The following is an 18947-nucleotide window of genomic DNA, read 5'->3' as shown; positions in this document are numbered from 1 at the left end:
AATTTAGTCAACTTTTTTGCTTTCCCCTTAATGTGCTAATATTTATTTTTAAAAAAATTCCGTCAACTAAAAGTTAAAAATTAATAATAAAGAAATGCAATTTGTGGTTTTAGTTCTCCAACGAGAAGCAATAATGGAGAGTCTATATATTTTTATTGTCTTTTTATAGTTTTTGGAATACCATGTTTTCTTAATTTTTAACGAGGGGTTTTATCTCTTGAAAGTTCTAGGAGGGTGTATGTTTTTCTTCGTTTCCACCAATCTAGTTTCGAATCTAATTTTACTCTCAATTTTAATTTTGATCATGTACATTTACTTGTTCAACAAAATATTGTTCCTTGCAAGTAACTCTATTGATTTTTAAGTATCATTCTTCTCAAGCAACCATATATCATTATTCATAGCTTATTTCTACTTGATTGAATCATTCACTTATAAAGTCTTATTAAATAATTTTGGTTCTCCTTTATCGATTAACAACAAATAATATAAGAAAAATGAATACTTTTTTATTAACTTGGTAGTCCTGGTAGACTCTTTAACAATAGCTCAAGTGTAACTGGTTGCTGTTCTGACTCTGCAATAATATTTTCTAAATTCTTTTGTAGTCTTACTACAACATCACTTGGTGAAATTTCTTACAACTCAACCTCAGCTCTCATTTATTCTATATCTTCATATCGCACCCCAGGCTTATCCTTATACAGGATATTCTCAGCAAATATCACATCATAATGTCTCAATATCTTACTGTTTTTGTCATCCCAAAATCTGTACCCAAACTAATTCGAATCATATTCAATGAAGTAGCACTTCAAAGCCTTTGCATCAAGTTTGTTTCTCTTCTCTGGATCAATGTGAACATAGGCACCACACCCAAAAGTCTACAGGTGAGTAAACTTGACCTCCTTACCTGACTAAACCTCTTCTAGAATCTTGAAACTTGAAGGAACTGAAGGTCCTCTATTTATCAAATATGTTGTTGTGCTCAATGTATCTACCCAAAAAATTTTTGACAGCCCAGCATGTAGCCTCATGCTTCTTGCTCGCGCATTTAGCATTCTGTTCATCCTTTCAGTAGTCCCATTTTGTCTTGCCTTGCTAGGAACTGTCCTGGTGTACCTAATTCTCTCATCAACACAATTCTTGAATGTTGTAGAATCATACTATCCTTTATTATCAAACCTTAGGTATTTGATCTTCAAACCAGTCTGATTTTCAACTTTAGCCTTCCACCTCTTAAAGCGGCAAACACATTTGATTTGTGTTTCAAAAAGAAAACCCATTCCTTCCTACTAAAGTCATCAATGAGGGAAATATAATATCTTGAACCACCAAGATAGGAAACTGGGGATAGTCCCACACATTTGTATGCATTAGTTCTAACCGTTTTGCCTTTGGTTCTATAGTAGTCTTTGTGAAACTGGCCCATTTTTACTTTCCCAAAACACAACTCTCACGTAGAACCATATAACAGATTTCAACACTTGCAGATACCCCTTCGAAACTAGCATCTTCATCCCCTTCTCACTCATGTGTCCAAGCCTGTTGTGCCACAGACTTGAGTTTAATATACTGTCAAGTGCAACAACCATGTTTGAACACGCTGCAGTAGTGTATAAAGTTTCAAATTTTGTGCCTGTGCTATCACCATAGTGATTGAACGTAATTTCAACATATTTTTCATACTGTTCTTAGCATTGAATTGAGTATTTTTCTAACTAATTTTGTATTTTTTGATGATATTTTATAGAAAAGCAAAAGAGAAGTGGATTTAATAAAAATATGTTAAAAAATATTGAAATTGACTTGACCAATGATTTGGACAAAACTATAAGATAATTATGCTTTACAGAATCGGAATTGTCCAGATTCTCAAGTTAAGTTGACCAAATTCTGGTTGAAAGATTGGAATAGCGGTTTGCCCAAACTACTAGGCAAATCAACAGTCAGCAGCAAAGGTAGACCTGACAGTGAGCGAAAAAATATTTTAAATTTGAAATAAAAGACCAAGTCTCCTCATTCAAACCCGCGGTACCCATTCGATTTTCCCTCCTTTAAAACGACATAAAATCCTTCTCAAGTCAATGATTCCTCTCCTGAACGGAAACATATTAAAAGATGGATTACTAAATTAAAGCAACAAGAATTTTCTATTTTCAAAAGGATTTTACTAGGGTTCAGCATCTATTTAAGCCTATTTTTATGGATAGTCGTACATCATCATCTTCGGCATCTCTCTCTTCTAGCCGATTATCTTTTCTTTTATCTTTTATATTCTTCCAAAGCCATAAGTGGATAAACTCTTTATTTCTAATTAGAATTAGGTTGAAATTTCAATTTATCCATGAATTGTGAGATCTAAATATAATTGTTCATCTTTTATTCTTCTAATATTTATGCAATTTTAGTTATTAATATTATTATTGCTTTGTTATTTGATCAATAGGGCTCATTGTTCATATTTTCAAAGTGATAATATTGTTAGTTCGGATGCTTGAAGTCTGTAATTGCTTGAGTTATTCAACAATAAGTAACAATTAGTGTAACCTACTAAGAAATTGCATGATCTAGTTTGAACTCACAATGCAGTTTGGTTTATTAGTTAGAATTGGGTCTCTCTAGGCAATTGATAAATTAAAATTCTAAACACATTCTTTGGGCAATCTATTGACTAAGGTTAATTAGCGAACATTTTCTAATTAATTTACACATAAAAAGAGATTGGCTATGAGGAGCGTCTTTCATAACTAGAACTAATATATTGGAATGAATAAGTTTATATGATCAATTTTTAAAACTAAAATGGATCCTAATTTTCAGCTAGAATTTACTTGCATTGATTTTATTCTCTTTTAATTATCATTTTCTTTATTTTCTTTGATTTTTATTCTAACTCATCATCAAACCTTTTTACTTTTATTGTTTATTTTCCTTGTTCATTGTTTAGAAATTCTTAGTGTCAATTCCTTGTGGATTTGACCCTATTCTCTCTATATACAATTCATATTTGCTGGTTTTTAATAGATTATTTTTTGTGATTTCGACACCCATCACATAACTCCTTTCACAATTTTTCAGGAATTCTCCCGAACACTGTTCTATAACCTGTACTGTCCAGCTGGCCAATAGAGATCATATTCTTCTTCAAATCAGGAATATACCCGGTATCCTGTAGCTTCCACTTACCCCACCTGAGATCTAGATACACACATCTCCATTTCCAGCAATCTCCAAAGCTTTATTATCAGTAAGATACACATGCCCATAATTTCCAAACTTGAAATTATGAAATAACTATTTGCTATGAGAAGAATGCAATGATGCACTCGAATCAAGTATCCATGAGTCAACCGGATTGTCCACTCTAAGAATTAAAGCATCACCAATGGCCTCCCTTCGACTTACTCCTGCCCCTACCCTCAACATTAAATGCGTTACTAGATGAATCCCCTATTTCCCTTTTGCGAATGCTCTCGCTCATGACAACATCCTAGACTTCATCAAACTTTAACTTCTCAGACTCACGTGAATTGCTAATTACAGAAAACAACAGTATCACATGACTCAAGTAGAGAGGATATCAAAATTAGGGCTCTAATCTCATCATCAAAATTAATCTTGATAGAGTTTAACTAACTGATGATATTATTAAATTCATTAATATGATCTGTGACAAATCCTCTTTCAAACATCTCCAAATTAAATAAACGATGCATCAAATATACCTTGTTAATGACTGACGGTTTCTTATACATATTCGCTAGAGCCTCCAACGATCATGCAGTCGTTGTTTTCTTAACAATATTGAGGACAAAGTTTCTCGCCAACGTCAAATGGATCAACCGTAATGCCTTCTGATCCTTTAGATCCCAAACCTCCCGTTTCATAATTTATAGCTTCTCCCCTAGCAGGGGTTCGTGGAGGTTATTCTGATACAAATAATCTTCGATCTGCATCTTTTAGAAACCAAAATAAGTTCCATTGAATTTTTCAGTTCGAACTTTTGAGCTTTCCATCATTTTTTCATATTGTTGTGATACGAACCAAAAACTCTAAGACTAATTTTCAAGAATCGAATAATTACACAATCAAAGAATAAGCATGAAAATTAAGCAACACACAGATTTATCATGGTTCACAGATTTAGTTGCATCCATGGAGGCTAGTATTTTCTTATTTTTCTATGAGTTTTTAAACATGATACACTAGGAAAATATTACATATTTATATATCTAGAAAAAATATAAAAAGATAAAAATAGTCTTTAAAAAAAATCTCCAAGTTGCATCCGTAACTGTGGGGTATAATATACAGTCCATAGTATATCATTAAATTTCATATCTCAATATTTATAACCCCTAATAAATGAGTTTAAAGATTTGTGTGATAATGGAGTTGGAACATATGATGCATTTAAGAAATAAAATTTCAAATTGCAGGTTGCTTTAGTGTAGACTATAAGCAATTTCCTTAATTATGCAATGTTATCTTGATGGAGCATTTTAAAATATACAACTTATTCTTATTGTATGGAAGATTCAAATACATTCACTGAGGAGGTAAGTAATCATGGTTTTAGGAGCAGTATTTTTGTTACCAAGCAAGCTAAACTTTTGATGTCCAGTGAAGAAGTATCGAAACAAATTGATAAATTAGGATTAAAGAGAGTTATAGATGATGAACCAATTGGCTAAAAGGACTTAATATATGCATCATTTTGCATTTTAATCCAAACATTTAAATTTGAAATAAATTAACATAATGTTTATGGTTGTGTATATAATTTTGACCAATTTTCAAAATCAAAACTAAAATATATAACCCAATTGCTAAATTTGCAATCCACACTTTCAACAATCGTTAATTTTATTTTGCAATAATAATTATGAAAATTTTATAATGAATATATTATTTAATCTAAAATAACAATATAGAAAAAATAATCAAGAATAATATATGTCTATTGTAAAATTTTTATAATTACCAATATAAAATAAAATCTATTTATTATTGAATGTGTGAAGGGCATATTTAACAGTTAAGTTATTAAATATTATTTTTAGAATTAAATATACTAATTAACTATAATTAAATGTTAGTTTATATTTAAAAAAATAATAAAATATTACATATGACATATTATATAATTCTCATATTTTAATTTTTAAAAATTAGTAAAATTATACTAAATACAAATATTAAACTAATTTATCTAAAATTTAAATATTTGTATTTAATTACTTAAATACTTTTTATTGGAGGAGGCAGTGGATCAGTTTGTGAAGATAGCTTGGAGGAAGAAAGTTATTGAACATTATTGTAGCTTGATGTGCAACATTAGAGATGAGGAGGAAAAAAATTTAGCAAGCAACCTGGAGTACTGCTAAGTATGTAAAAAAAATGCAAAGAAGTTTTCCAATAATATAAAGAGTAATTATAATACAAATTAAATTATTTATCATTTTTTATTAAAAGATGAATAGGTTCGATAATCAATATTTCTATTTTCATTAATCCTATAAGAGTTAAATCCATCATTTCTTGCCTTGTAGATCCAAAAACATGACTATCCACACACAGAAATAATAATAATTTTAGACTATATTATTGTTTTACTATTTATTAGCTATGATTTTTTAAAATTAAAATTTTTACATTAATAAATTATTAAAAATTACAATATATAATGCATAAGTTAAGAGTATTATAAATAATAATTAAATTAATTATAATATTTTATTATTATAATAAAAATTATACATAGGCATAAAAAAATAATTATATTTTAAAATTGATTTTAAATTATTATATATGTTATATAATAAATTAATATTTTTATATTTAATTTATTAATATAATAAATTAATTTATACATACTCTTATTAATCATTTTACATGCTAACAATAATAATTAGATATAATTTATCAAACAAATATATTAACTAAAATCAATTATTAAATAATAATTACAATCAAATATCCAATGGTTACACAGTAGTTAAATTTTATAGAACGAGTTTAGCCACATACTTTTGGAAAGAGATTATTACACAATCACGGACAAGGAGAAAATGGTCATCCTCTCAAACGCTGGAAAAGCATTGTTCTTCCATATGGTAATGGGCCCAATTTGCCATTCTTGTAATTACTGGAACGCAACAAATTGTGGAACGTAATATAAATGGCTTTGCCTTGAAATGTTAAGAGCATACACAACCATTTAGCTCCTTTGCTTTGATTAGCTACCTGAGCTGCTTCGCTCGAAAATGGCAAAAACTGAGCAAGAAACTTTTCGTCCATATGCATACCTTCCCCCAGCTACCATTTGGGGTTGCTCCTTTTCTTCATTTTCCTCTCAAGATTCGGTAATTCCCTTTTTTTTATATATATTTTTTCATTATAAATTATTTACTTTCAAGTGCTGATAGCCTTAATTAGATCTTGAGAGTATCTAAATGGATGCCATGAAACTGTTTGCACAGGAACTAATCCAATCATACACCAAAGAGGTAGAAGCACTCAAAGAAACAGTTTACGACATATTGTTAAGAAAATCTACAGGAGGGCTAATCGACAACATAGAATTTATCAACTTGCTGCACTGCCTTGGTGTGTCTTATCACTTTGAGAATGAGATTGAAAACCAGCTGCATCATATTTTCATTGCTCTGCAAGAACAACTCGATGATGATAAATATGATCTCTATGCTGTGGCACTTGTATTTCGGATTTTAAGACAACATGGATACAAAATATCTTGTGGTAAGTAGCTAGACAAGCTTAGATATATGTATCATCCTGTTTAGTAGTTGCTGCATGAAACTAATAAAGTGGAGGATTATCATGACTCAGATGTGTTCAAGAAATTCCAGGACAGTGATGGAGAGTTCAGCAAAATCAACATCAGCGATGTGAAAGGACTTCTAAGCTTGTATGAAGCTAGCTTTCTGAGTGTGCATGGAGAATATATTTTAGATAAGGCACTTGCTTTTACAAGGAAACACCTGGAAACCTTAGCTGACCAATCAAGTCCTCATCTTGCAAAGCATATAAGGAATTGTCTATTGTGGCCATTCCATCAAACCATGGAGAGACTGAAGGCTTTGCAGTATATTTCCTTTTATGAAGAAGATGAGTCTCGAAATGAAACTCTACTCAAGTTTGCAAAGTTGGATTATAATCGACTGCAATTATTGTACAGAGAAGAGCTATCCTTGCTATCAAGGTATATTTTTATTTTTATTTTTTGGGTTTGCTGGACTATAGATATTCAAATTCGGAACTTAGATAACTTAATATAATTGAAATTATTGATTATTTAGGTGGTGGAACGACATGAATCTTGTGGAGAAACTTCCATATATGAGAGATAGAATAGTGGAATGCTATATATGGGCACTTGGATCCATATTTGAGCCTCAGTTTGCTGCTTCTCGGCTGCTGATTTCTAAGTATGTACAAATGACAACAGCAGTAGATGATACATATGATGCATATGGTACACTTGATGAGCTACAACGTTTTACTGCTGCATTTGAAAGGTTTTGTTTCTGTTACTTGCCCTAATTAATTGCTTTAATAAATTACTCCCACTGTTTTCAATAAATTCATCGATCAGAAGCTCAAGTTATCAAACCATAACTCAATTTATTTACTATAGTTATATTATACAATTCCATATATCTTTAACTATATGGACAAAACTCTTTTTCATTTTGTTTAGTCCTTCCTTTCTCTCATGAGAATTTTTAGACTGAGTAAAAGTCACCCACCATATGATAGACAAAAGTCCTCCTCAATTGAGTAAAAGCTTCTCACTATAATGGGCAAAAGTCTTTATTACTAATTGAGCAAATTCTTTCACTGTAATGGATAAAGTCAAAAAAATATATATGTCATATTTATATTTATAGTGTTAGACTATTTAATTTTAATATAATTATAAATTTTATTCAGTTTAAAAATAAAATATTTACTCTATATATTTTAAGTTACGAGTCACAAATATAATAAAAAAGAAAAAGCCGACTAAAAACACATCAATACGTTGGTTTTTTTTTTCCAAAATTTTCAGGTGCAATATTGATGCTAGTGATGAGCTACCAGAATATATGAAAAATCTTTACAAGGCTCTATTGAAACTTTTTGAAGAAACAGATGATTGTGGCAATGAATACAAAACTTCTTATTCCAAGGAGATGGTAATATATATATATATTCCCTTTTTTTTTTTACTATATATATATTTTTTTTAAAAATGTGTATTATTTTATAAATTTAGAGAATAATAGTTTTTTAGTTGAAATAACATTTTTATTGTTTTTATTTTTAATTATTAGTTAAAAGAACTGATGAGAAGCTACCTAGTTGAGGCACAATGGGTTAGTGATGGATGTGTGCCAGCATTCGACGAGTACATGCAAAATGGATTAATTGTAAGTACTTGTGATTTCCTCACATCGGGATTCCTCCTTGGAATGAAGGATTTTGGGATGAAGGAAATTGTGTGGATCCGAAGCAATCCAAAAATTGTCAATGCTGCCAAGTTAATTTTTAATCTAAGGAATGACATAGTTGGTCATGAGGTACGTACAAAATATAATTTTATAGTGAAAATCGAATTTAAATAAGAATTTTTTTTTCATAATATATGGGTTCAGTCTGAATAGTGTAAAGAGATATCACATTCCGATTATATATATTTTACCTTATACTAAAATATTTGGTACAATTTGGTATATAATTGAAGGATGAGCAAAAGAGAGGAGATTGTGCTTCGTCAGTGGAGTGTTACATGAATAAATATGGTGTCTCAAAAGAAGAGGCAATTAAGGAGATTAAGAAAATAATTGCAAGTGCATGGAAGGACATAAACGAAGAGTTATTAAAACCGAGCCATGTTTCAAGGATTATTCTCAAGTATTTTCACAACTTTGCAAGCATGTCAGAATTTATGTTTAACTCCGTTGATGCTTACACGAACCCTTTTAGTATGAAAGATAATGTTTCAAAGTTGTTACTGGAACAAGTGCCAATGTAAGTGGATTCAGCAACTGCATATGCTGTCTCATCTTGGATTGATATATGGAATACTTCACGTTGGGCTTTCTGGGTTGTGGTAGGAGGATTTGTTATATATTGTTGTGTTAATATTAAGTTTGTATGTTTTTTCTTTTTTCATGTTGATTTGGTTTGATTTGATTTAGGTGTATGGTTGTTTTTTTTATTAATAAAATTATGGTTTTAGCGGTATTCTGCTTTGCATAAAAAGTGATAGTTTACATTTTGCATATGTAATTTTAAATAATTTACACTATTAATAAATTATTATAGATATAATTCACTATATCTTCAACTATATGGACAAAACTTTTTTCCATTTTGCTGAGTCATTTCTTTCTTTCATGAGAATTTTTTAGACCGGATAAACGTTACCCACCATATGATAGATAAAAGTCCTCAGTTGAGCAAAAACTTCTCACTATAATGGGCAAAAGTCTTTATCAACAATTGGACAAATTCCTTCACCGTAATGGATAAAGTCAAAAAAATATATCTATCATATTTATATTTATAGTGTTACTTTTTAATTTTAATATAATTATAAATTTTATTCAGTTTAAAAATAAGATATTTACTCTATATATTTTAAATTACGAGTTACAAATATAACAAAAAAGAAAACCCGACTAAAAACACGTCAATATGTTGGTTTCTTTTTTTTTTTCCAAAATTTTCAGGTGCAATATTGATGCTAGTGATGAGCTACCACAATATATGAAAAATCTTTTCAAGGCTCTATTGAAACTTTTTGAAGAAACAGATGATTGTGGCAATGAATACAAAACCTCTTATTCCAAGGAGATGGTAATATATATATATATATTCATTTTTTTACTATATATATGTTTTTTTAAAAATGTGTATTATTTTATAAATTTAGAGAATAATAGTTTATTAGTTAAAATAATATTTTTATTGTTTTTATTTTTAATTATTAGTTAAAAGAACTGATGAGAAGCTACCTAGTTGAGGCACAATGGGTTAGTGATGGATGTGTGCCAGCATTCGACGAGTACATGCAAAACGGATTAATTATAAGCACTTGTGATTTCATCACATCGGGATTCCTCCCTGGAATGAAGGATTTTGGGATGAAGGATATAAACGAAGAATTATTGAAACCGAGCCGTGTCTCAAAGATCATTCTCAAGTATTTTCACAATTTTGCAAGCATGTCAGAATTTATTTTTAAGTTCATTGATGGTTACACGAACCCTTTTAGTATAAAAGATTATGTCTCAAAGTTGTTGTTCGAACAAGTACCCATGTAAAAGTGGATTCAGCAACTGCATATGCTGTCTCATCTTGGATTGATATATGGAATACTTCATATTGGGCTTTCTGGGTTGTGGTAGTAGGATTTGTTATATATTGTTGTGTTAATATTCGGTTTGTATGTTTTTTTTTTCATGTTGATTTGGTTTAATTTGATTTAGTTGTATGGCATTTTATTTTATTAATAAAATTATGGTTTTAGTAATATTTTGCTTTGCACAAAAAAGTGATGGTTTACATTGTTTAAACCAATAAAAATAGATACTAATTTTAAAATATAATAGTGCTTTACTTTTTTTTGAAATAAAAAATTTTATAAAAATTTCATTTAATTCTTTTCCATCAATTTTATTATTTAAAATGAATAGAATTATTTTTTTAATTAATAAAATTTTCATTAAAAAAAAAAGTAAATCATACATAATTTTTTGAAATAATTTATTTATTTATTTTAAATAATCACACCAAATGGAGGTTAATGGCGGCTTTGATATTTATTTTTTTTAAGTTCATTTGACTTCCCATTATAAAATGAAATATAATTGTAAAACATAAGACTATGCAAAGAATTCAAATTAATAAGACTAGTTGTAGGGAACGCAGCCTAATGATGAAATAACGAAAGGATATATGAGAAAACGACACTGCGATTAATTAAAACTATTATTAAGATAACTAGTTGTGTTGTGTGAATTATTTATTAATTTATTTTAATATGATTTAATAATTATGATTAGTATTTTATATTTTTACTATTTGAAACTTAAAAAATATTTGTTTTTAAAAAATTAATAAATGATGAAATCAATACAATTCCTTTGCTTTTCTTATATATAAATGGTTAATTAATCATAACTTGATATAATTATATAGGAAACTGAGATTTTTTTTAATAATTATTTGTTTCTTTCTTATTACGAGTTGTTGTTCGTCATCTATTAACAACTCCTCAGTTTGAAATGTTAAAAAATTTTCATTACTCTTTTGTCAATGGTCAATGCATTACTTGTCCTGCGTATCACTAAATATGAAACACTATTCAATATATTAAATATTAATTCTTCAAAAGAAATTTTAAATATCAATTTATTTTTATTAAAACAACCCATAAATATATTAAAAATATAAAAATTTACCGTCACACTATTAAAAAAAATATAAAAAATAGTGATATAATCTCTCGAAACTTTTAAAAATTTTAACTTCGTGTATTTTTTAAAAATTTCACATAATATAGAGCAAAAAAAAAATATAAGTATTTATAACCTTTCATATTATCCTACACATACATATTTCTATTTTTTATCCAATTCGGATCGAAACGAAAAACTTTTTAAGTCAAATTACAATTCACTGTAATAAAAATATACTTAAATTTTAAGCTACATAATCATTGAATTAATAATTTTATATGATATTAGAACCTTATCGTCCAGTGTTGAATCTTTTATTAGTGTTTCACGTTTTAATTGAATTTGTATTAAATTTCCATGTTGATTTGAAATAAAAATAATATTCCGCTTATAAAGTCTTACTTTTTTCTTAGATTAGACTTAGTCTATTTCTTAAGACTTTATCTCTCTATAAGTTGCTTTGCTTCAGGAATCAGGCACAACCAATATTCCAAGAGACTTGCTTTAACAAGCTAGTTTATCACTTTTTTACACTTTTAAAAATGGCCATTGAAGGAGAAAACGAGCATGAAACTATTCGGCTATTGGCAGACTTTCCCCCTACAGTGTGGGGCTACAGCTTTGCTTCGCTTTCCTCTCATAATTCAGCGAGTCTCTTCCACTATTTTCTTTACAATACAATATATAAAAACTTGTTAATTTCCCACTATGAGTTTAAATCAATTTGTATCCAATGTATGCATAGGAATTTCAATCATACACTAAAAGATGGAACTGCTCAAAGAAAAGATGAAGGATGTGTTAGTTCAACCTGCAAAAGAGTTAATACAAAAAATTGAGTTCATCAACTTATTATGCCGTTTTGGTGTGTCGTATCATTTTGATAATGAGATTGAAGAACAACTTAATCATATTTTCATCTTACTTCCTAAGCTCCTTGATAACAATAACCATGATTTCTACAGTATAACACTTCTATTTCGAGTTATGAGGCAATATGGATACAAAATATCTCCCGGTAAGTTTACACATACTAATTTTTAATGCTCCTATTCCATTCATATAAATTTGATGTTTCTTAAATTGTGAAATGTGAATGCTAAACCTTTAATTTTCCCATAAGCTATTAATAATTGAGCACCAGTGTCGCCTAGGACATAAGGGGTATGATGACTTGACGCCATCCTCACTTTATTGAGTTGCTTATTTTTAATTTTACTTTCAAAAATTGATCAAAATTATGCCCAAATGAAAAGGTTGAGCCAATTGATAAAAAATTAAAATTTTAGATTAAAATGAAAAAGGATAGCAATTAGCCTAAAATATATTCCGAGGTATTTTAAAAAGGAACATTGATGTGGAGGGTTATCTTGAATTAGATGTGTTTAACAAATTCAAGGACAAAGATGGAGGGTTCAAGAAAACTATCACCAGTGATGTGAAAGGCCTTCTTAGCTTATACGAAGCAACATTTCTAAGTATACATGGAGAAGACATTTTAGATGAAGCTCTTGCCTTTACAAGGCAACAATTGGAAATCTTAATTCCACAATTAAGCCCTCGTGTTGCAAATCATGTAAGAAAAGCTTTGCGGCAGCCAAACCACCATGACATAGATAGAAGACAGGCGAGGGAATACATATGCTTTTATGAAGGAGAAGAGTCACGAGATGAATCTCTTCTCAAATTTGCAAAGCTGGATTTTATTCGACTGCAACTATTATATAAACAAGAGTTAGCATCACTCTCAAGGTATGTTTTAATTTGTTCCATGCAGCATGTACATGCATATAAACAAGTATCATGCATTATTATATTTTAATTTGGCAATTTATATATTACAGGTGGTGGAAAGATTTAAATCTTGTAGAAAAGCTTCCATACATAAGAGATAGAATTGCAGAGAGCTATATGTGGGCAGTCGGAATTCATTTCGAGCCTCAGTATGCTCTTTCACGGTTGATGTTGGCTAAGTATATACAGTTGTTAACATTGATAGATGATACATACGATGCATATGGAACAATTGATGAACTTCAAACTTTTACTGCTGCAATTGAAAGGTTGTACGTATAAGGAAATAGTTTAAACTACCCAATTCAATGGCTAAAAATTGTTTGTGTATAGTTTCTAACATTTTTATTTTATTCCAACTTTTCAGGTGGAATATTGGTGAAATTAATAAGCTGCCAGATTATATGAAAGTTCTTTACATATTTATCTTGAAATTTTTTGATGAAATAGAGAACAATGGCGAAATAGAGAATTTTGGCTATCGAACCTCTTACGCCAAAGAGAAGGTAATTAAACTTTGTAAGAAAAATCTTCCTTAGACTTAATTATAGTTTACTATAAACCTAAGATACAAACCAGTGATGTAAATCCCATCAATATATTATGTGTCTTGGATTTATATTATTGTATATTATACTCTCTACACCTATCTATTTTTATCTCTCAATTGTGACGATGCTAAAAAATTTAAGTATTTCATTAAATAATTTCTTATTTTGAAATTATTATAAATAGTTGAAAGAGATAGTGAAGGGATACTTTGTTGAGGCACAATGGTTCAATGATGGTTATATACCACCTTTCGACGAGTTCATGCACAATGGACTATACACTAGCGGCCATGGTGCAATTCCAGCAATATCCTTCATCAGACTGGAAAATATTGTAGGAAATAAGGAATATGAATGGGTAGAAAGCAATCCAAAAATTATCAAGTCCGTCAAGTTACTTTCCCGTCTAATAAATGACATAACAAAACGAAAGGTATATTTTTAATATAATCATTTAACTTTTTATTATTTTTTCTAATTATAAAGATTTTAATTCATAAAATAATTATAATTTAATTTTTGAAGGATGAAGAAAAGAAGGGCGATGGTCCATCAGGTGTGGATTGCTATGTGAATGAATACAGTGTGTCGCAAGAAAAGGCAACAGAAGAAATTAAGAAAATGTGTGAAAATGCATGGAAGAACATGAATGAGGAGTATATGGAGGCAAGTGGTGTGTCGAGAGCTCTACTCAAGTATTACCTCAGCTTAGGACGTACGTTAGAGTTTATTTACGATAAGCACATCGATTACTTCATTGATGCATCAAGCATGAAGCAGTATATTACATCATTAGTGCTCGAGCAATTGGCTTTGGATTAAACTTAATTACATGTGCTTATGTTTGTTTCACAGTATTGATCATTATCATATCTCTTTGTGATTTAGACTTTTCTCCTGTAAAAGAATAGTGTTGTAAGGACGCTAAGAATTTTATATCTTTATAAATATGCTTTGAATTAAAAAATAGTACATTTCAAATTATATAGCGAAAGCAATTTAGTCCTTAATTCACATAAAAAAAGTTTTGATCTATCTCATTTTATTTAGAAAATTTATTCTCTAAAAATCTGATATCTTATTATTCAAAGTCTATATTGTTCACCAATAAATATAAGTCTTTTATTATTTAGAATATCTTATGAAGATAGCTTTTCTTCTCTTGGAGCTAATTTAATATAATTACAAATAGAATTTTAAATAAAAGTAATCCTAAGATTTTAAAATATTGAAGTGGAGTTTTCTTTTTTCCATAAACTCAAAGAGTTACAAGAATTAAATTTTCCAAAGACAATAGGCAGATTTGCTTGTATTATCATTAATCTAGATATCTTTAGTAAATTTTCTTGTTTTATAAATTCTGCAATACTAATTTATTGATATGTATAATTAAGGAAATTAACAAAAATATCTTTATTCATTTCAATAAATTAATTCTAGTTATAAAAGACTGAAGAGATATTATAGACCAGAGTCACCAAACGACGTCGCAATGCAAGAGAGCAAATGATGGGTCCAAATCCCAGAAGCAAAACGACGCCGTAAAGAAAAGAATCAAAATAGCGTCGTTTCATGTAATACACTCCAGGATATACCAGAAGGTTCCAGAACATCCCAGAGAGAACTCAATTAGTTAGATTACAGTTTCTCCAAATGTGTATATATAGACAAATCTCCAATCAATAAAATATTCATTCAATTTAAATTTCTCTAATTCCCATTTTTAGCTAATCTCATTATGGTATCAGAGCATACCATGTGTAAACTACCCCACCAAACTCAGATCCAGATCTGAAAAGAAACCACCCTTAATTTCCCAGTCTATACACATCAATTAACGAGTGCAATGGCATAAATTATTGAAGAAAACATACCAGGGAAGGCAAAGAAAGACGACAAGAAGATGAGGCTACTAAACTCTGACTCTCCCAGCATGATCCTCGTTAGTTCTCCTCTAAACGGCAATAACTACCTAACATGGAGCATATCAATGGTCATTGCGTTGAAAGCAAAAGATAAGTTAGGATTCATAAACGGCAAATGCAAAATGCCAGATCAAGATGATATAAACTACGAGGAATGGCAGAAGGCAGATAACATGGTAATGTCCTGGATCTTGAATGCTCTATCAAAAGAATTGGCTGAAACTTTTCTCTATGCTATAAATGCCTATGAATTATGGGAAGAATTAAAAGAAAGATTTTGGGACAGTAATGGCCCCCTGATGTACCAATTAATGAAGGAAATCAGTAATGCTAATCAAGAAAACAATAATCTTATGACGTATAACATGAAATTAAAAAAATTATGCGATGAATATGCATGTTTAGAACCAATTCCAGTATGTGATTATGGCACAGCAAAATTATTCACTGATATAGAGGGCAAACACAAATTAATGCAATTCTTGATGGGTCTAAACGAGTCTTATGACCATGTAAGGAATCATATTCTTATCATGGAGCCACTGCCTAGTGTAAATAAAGCATATTCCATGATCCTGAGGATTGAAAAGCAGAAGGAAGCACAGAGTGAGGAAGCTGGGAACAGTGCAATGACGACAAAAACTTCAGAGATTAACAGAGGCAGAACATAGAAGACTCAATTAAAAAAAGGGATGACAGAACGTGTTCTTATTGCAAAGCCACAGGTCATGTAAAGGAAACCTGCTTCAAACTCAATGGATATCCAGATTGGTTCAATGAACTCAAACTGAAAAAGAACAAAGGGAAAGAAAATGTTGCAGCTCATGTATTTGAAACATGTAACGACCCCAAAATGGACCGTCACCGGCGCTAGGATTCAGGTTGGCTTAAGGCCGCCAGAACCCGTAGCAAGCCTGCTATAATCTCTGTGTACCTGTAAATCTCATACATGATCATACATTTTCTGTGAAAATAAAAACTCTTTTCTCTGTACCAAGGCTTAACATGTGCATGCACTATCTCTGTACTATGTACTCTGTACTCTGTACTCTGTATTCAGTACTCTGTACCCCTGACTAGAGCTTGCTCTAGGTGGGTTAACTCATACCTGTTAAGCCTGGTTTTTCACATACTCAGGTTTTTCACATACTCAGTAAAACATATATACATATACAGATCATGTACATAACAAAAGAGTTACAACACAAACATCACTAAGTCAAGCACAATTCTAACTTTATACACAACTGTCACATCTCTGTAATATTACATGTCCACTACATTCTATTACACAGCTCTTCTCTTTTCCTGAACTCTGCTGGACTTCTCCTGTACACTGTACACTGAACCTGCAAGACTGGGATTAAGGGAGTGGGATGAGCTCTATAGCCCAGTGAGTAGAACAGTAAAACATACCATTCAAACATGATCTCATGGAATGCACCATAACACAAACAATCCACATCAAGGGTAAACCTGTCACCACATAGTCCCAGTAACTCTGCCGTGCCAGGGCGTAGAATCGAGCACCTGGTCTTCTTGTCATATATGTATATGTGTATATAACACCTCTGTACTTACCATTGCCAAGGCGTAGTCAAAGGCTCCTGGACTTTACTATATACCTGCCAGGGCGTAGTCAAAGGCTCCTGGACTTCTCTCTACCTGCTAGGGCGTAGTCAAAGGCTCCTGGACTTCTCTCAGAGACTATTGGATCATTCAGCATTCACCCACATCAACAAATAACTATGCAATGCGGCATATTCGTGGATTCTAATGCAATCAACCTACTAGATACTCATGATGCATGAATTATGCTAAAAACATTTAATTTCTCAATTAAAGGCAGTAAGTTTAGTTCCACTCACCTCTGGCTATCTGGACTGACTCTGCAGGCTCTGACCACTCTGGAGCAGTACTCACTGCTGCTCTCTCTGGTTCCTCTGGTCTGTGTAAGCACAGATAAACTCAAATGAGGGACCAAACTAACTCAAGAACAACTCTATTAAACTCCCCAAGAATCCCCTTAAACTCACTCTAACATCCATGCAAACCATGCAAAGGAAAGCTAGACAGGACACTTTCGGCGGCAGGTTCGGCGGCCGAAAGTCCTCTCCAGAGACGAAACTCATGCACCTTCGGCGGTCGAAGCTCTACTTTCGGCAGCCAAACCCTTTCGGGGGCAAGTTTCGGGGGCTGAAAGGCACTCCAGAGACGAAAGTCTCTAACCTTCGGCGGCACATTCGGCGGCCCAACTCCCCTCCAGAGCCAAAAGTCCAAAAGCTCGGGGGCAAGCTTGGGCAACCGAAGCCACCTCCTCATGGGTTAGGCGGCCGAATGTACCTTCGGCGGCCGAACCTGAGTTCATCCGCAAGGTAGAAACTTGCTCTGCCTCTCGCCAAAAGCACAAAACATCTCCCTTACCTTCCCTACTAGATCTCTGAGACCTTGCCCTCGGCAATGCAGGAGGACGAGCAGCTGGTCTCTCACTATCTGGTGGGACTCTAGTCAATCGAGCTGATCGACGAGTTCCTCTCATCTTAACTCTGGAAAACAACACATAATATCGCACTTTAGCACATAAACATCACATATCAAGAATGCATATGCATAACTCATGGCATCAAACAGATAGGACTCAACACCCTATCCTAGTGGACATGATTTCCTATTGTGCTTGACCACTTCTAACCTCTATGAGCCCGACACTCTCTCTATAGGTCCAATCATGTGAACCTAGGGCTCTGATACCAATCTGTAACGACCCCAAAATGGACCGTCACCGGCGCTAGGATTCAGGTCGGCTTAAGGCCGCCAGAACCCGTAGCAAGCCTGCTATAATCTCTGTGTACCTGTAAATCTCATACATGATCATACATTTTCTGTGAAAATAAAAACTCTTTTCTCTGTACCAAGGCTTAACCTGTGCATGCACTATCTCTGTACTCTGTACTCTGTACTCTGTATTCAGTACTCTGTACCCCTGACTAGAGCTTGCTCTAGGTGGGTTAACTCATACCTGTTAAGCCTGGTTTTTCACATACTCAGGTTTTTCACATACTCAGTAAAACATATATACATATACAGATCATGTACATAACAAAAGAGTTACAACACAAACATCACTAAGTCAAGCACAATTCTAACTTTATATACAACTGTCACATCTTTGTAATATTACATGTCCACTATATTCTATTACA

The 18947-nt window shown here is 31.5% G+C and overlaps 3 protein-coding genes across 3 annotated transcripts; all 3 read left to right on the top strand.

The window, feature by feature from the left end:
* The first annotated feature begins 6141 nt into the window (after positions 1-6141).
* LOC110606411 (probable terpene synthase 8) lies at positions 6142-9211 on the top strand. Its single transcript, XM_021745207.2, has 7 exons — positions 6142-6368; positions 6486-6765; positions 6856-7228; positions 7326-7544; positions 8078-8204; positions 8343-8588; positions 8753-9211. Exons 1-7 carry the CDS (start codon positions 6270-6272, stop codon positions 9041-9043), a joined length of 1635 nt encoding a protein of 544 aa, XP_021600899.1. The 5' UTR covers positions 6142-6269; the 3' UTR covers positions 9044-9211.
* Positions 9212-12249: 3038 nt separating this feature from the next.
* On the top strand, positions 12250-14641 carry LOC110606480 (probable terpene synthase 6). Its single transcript, XM_021745296.2, has 6 exons — positions 12250-12492; positions 12854-13226; positions 13319-13537; positions 13636-13774; positions 14004-14252; positions 14345-14641. Exons 1-6 carry the CDS (start codon positions 12264-12266, stop codon positions 14639-14641), a joined length of 1506 nt encoding a protein of 501 aa, XP_021600988.2. The 5' UTR covers positions 12250-12263.
* A 1168-nt stretch (positions 14642-15809) lies between these two features.
* LOC110606196 lies at positions 15810-16415 on the top strand. The gene has a single exon (XM_021744954.1). The coding sequence runs from the start codon at positions 15810-15812 to the stop codon at positions 16413-16415; it is 606 nt and encodes a 201-aa protein (XP_021600646.1).
* Positions 16416-18947: the final 2532 nt, after the last annotated feature.

The sequence above is a fragment of the Manihot esculenta genome, chromosome 18, assembly GCF_001659605.2.
Source record: "Manihot esculenta cultivar AM560-2 chromosome 18, M.esculenta_v8, whole genome shotgun sequence".
Lineage (NCBI taxonomy): Eukaryota > Viridiplantae > Streptophyta > Magnoliopsida > Malpighiales > Euphorbiaceae > Manihot > Manihot esculenta.
The sequence above is the reverse complement of the archived record's forward strand: the minus strand, read 5'-3'. Positions and strand labels throughout refer to the sequence as shown.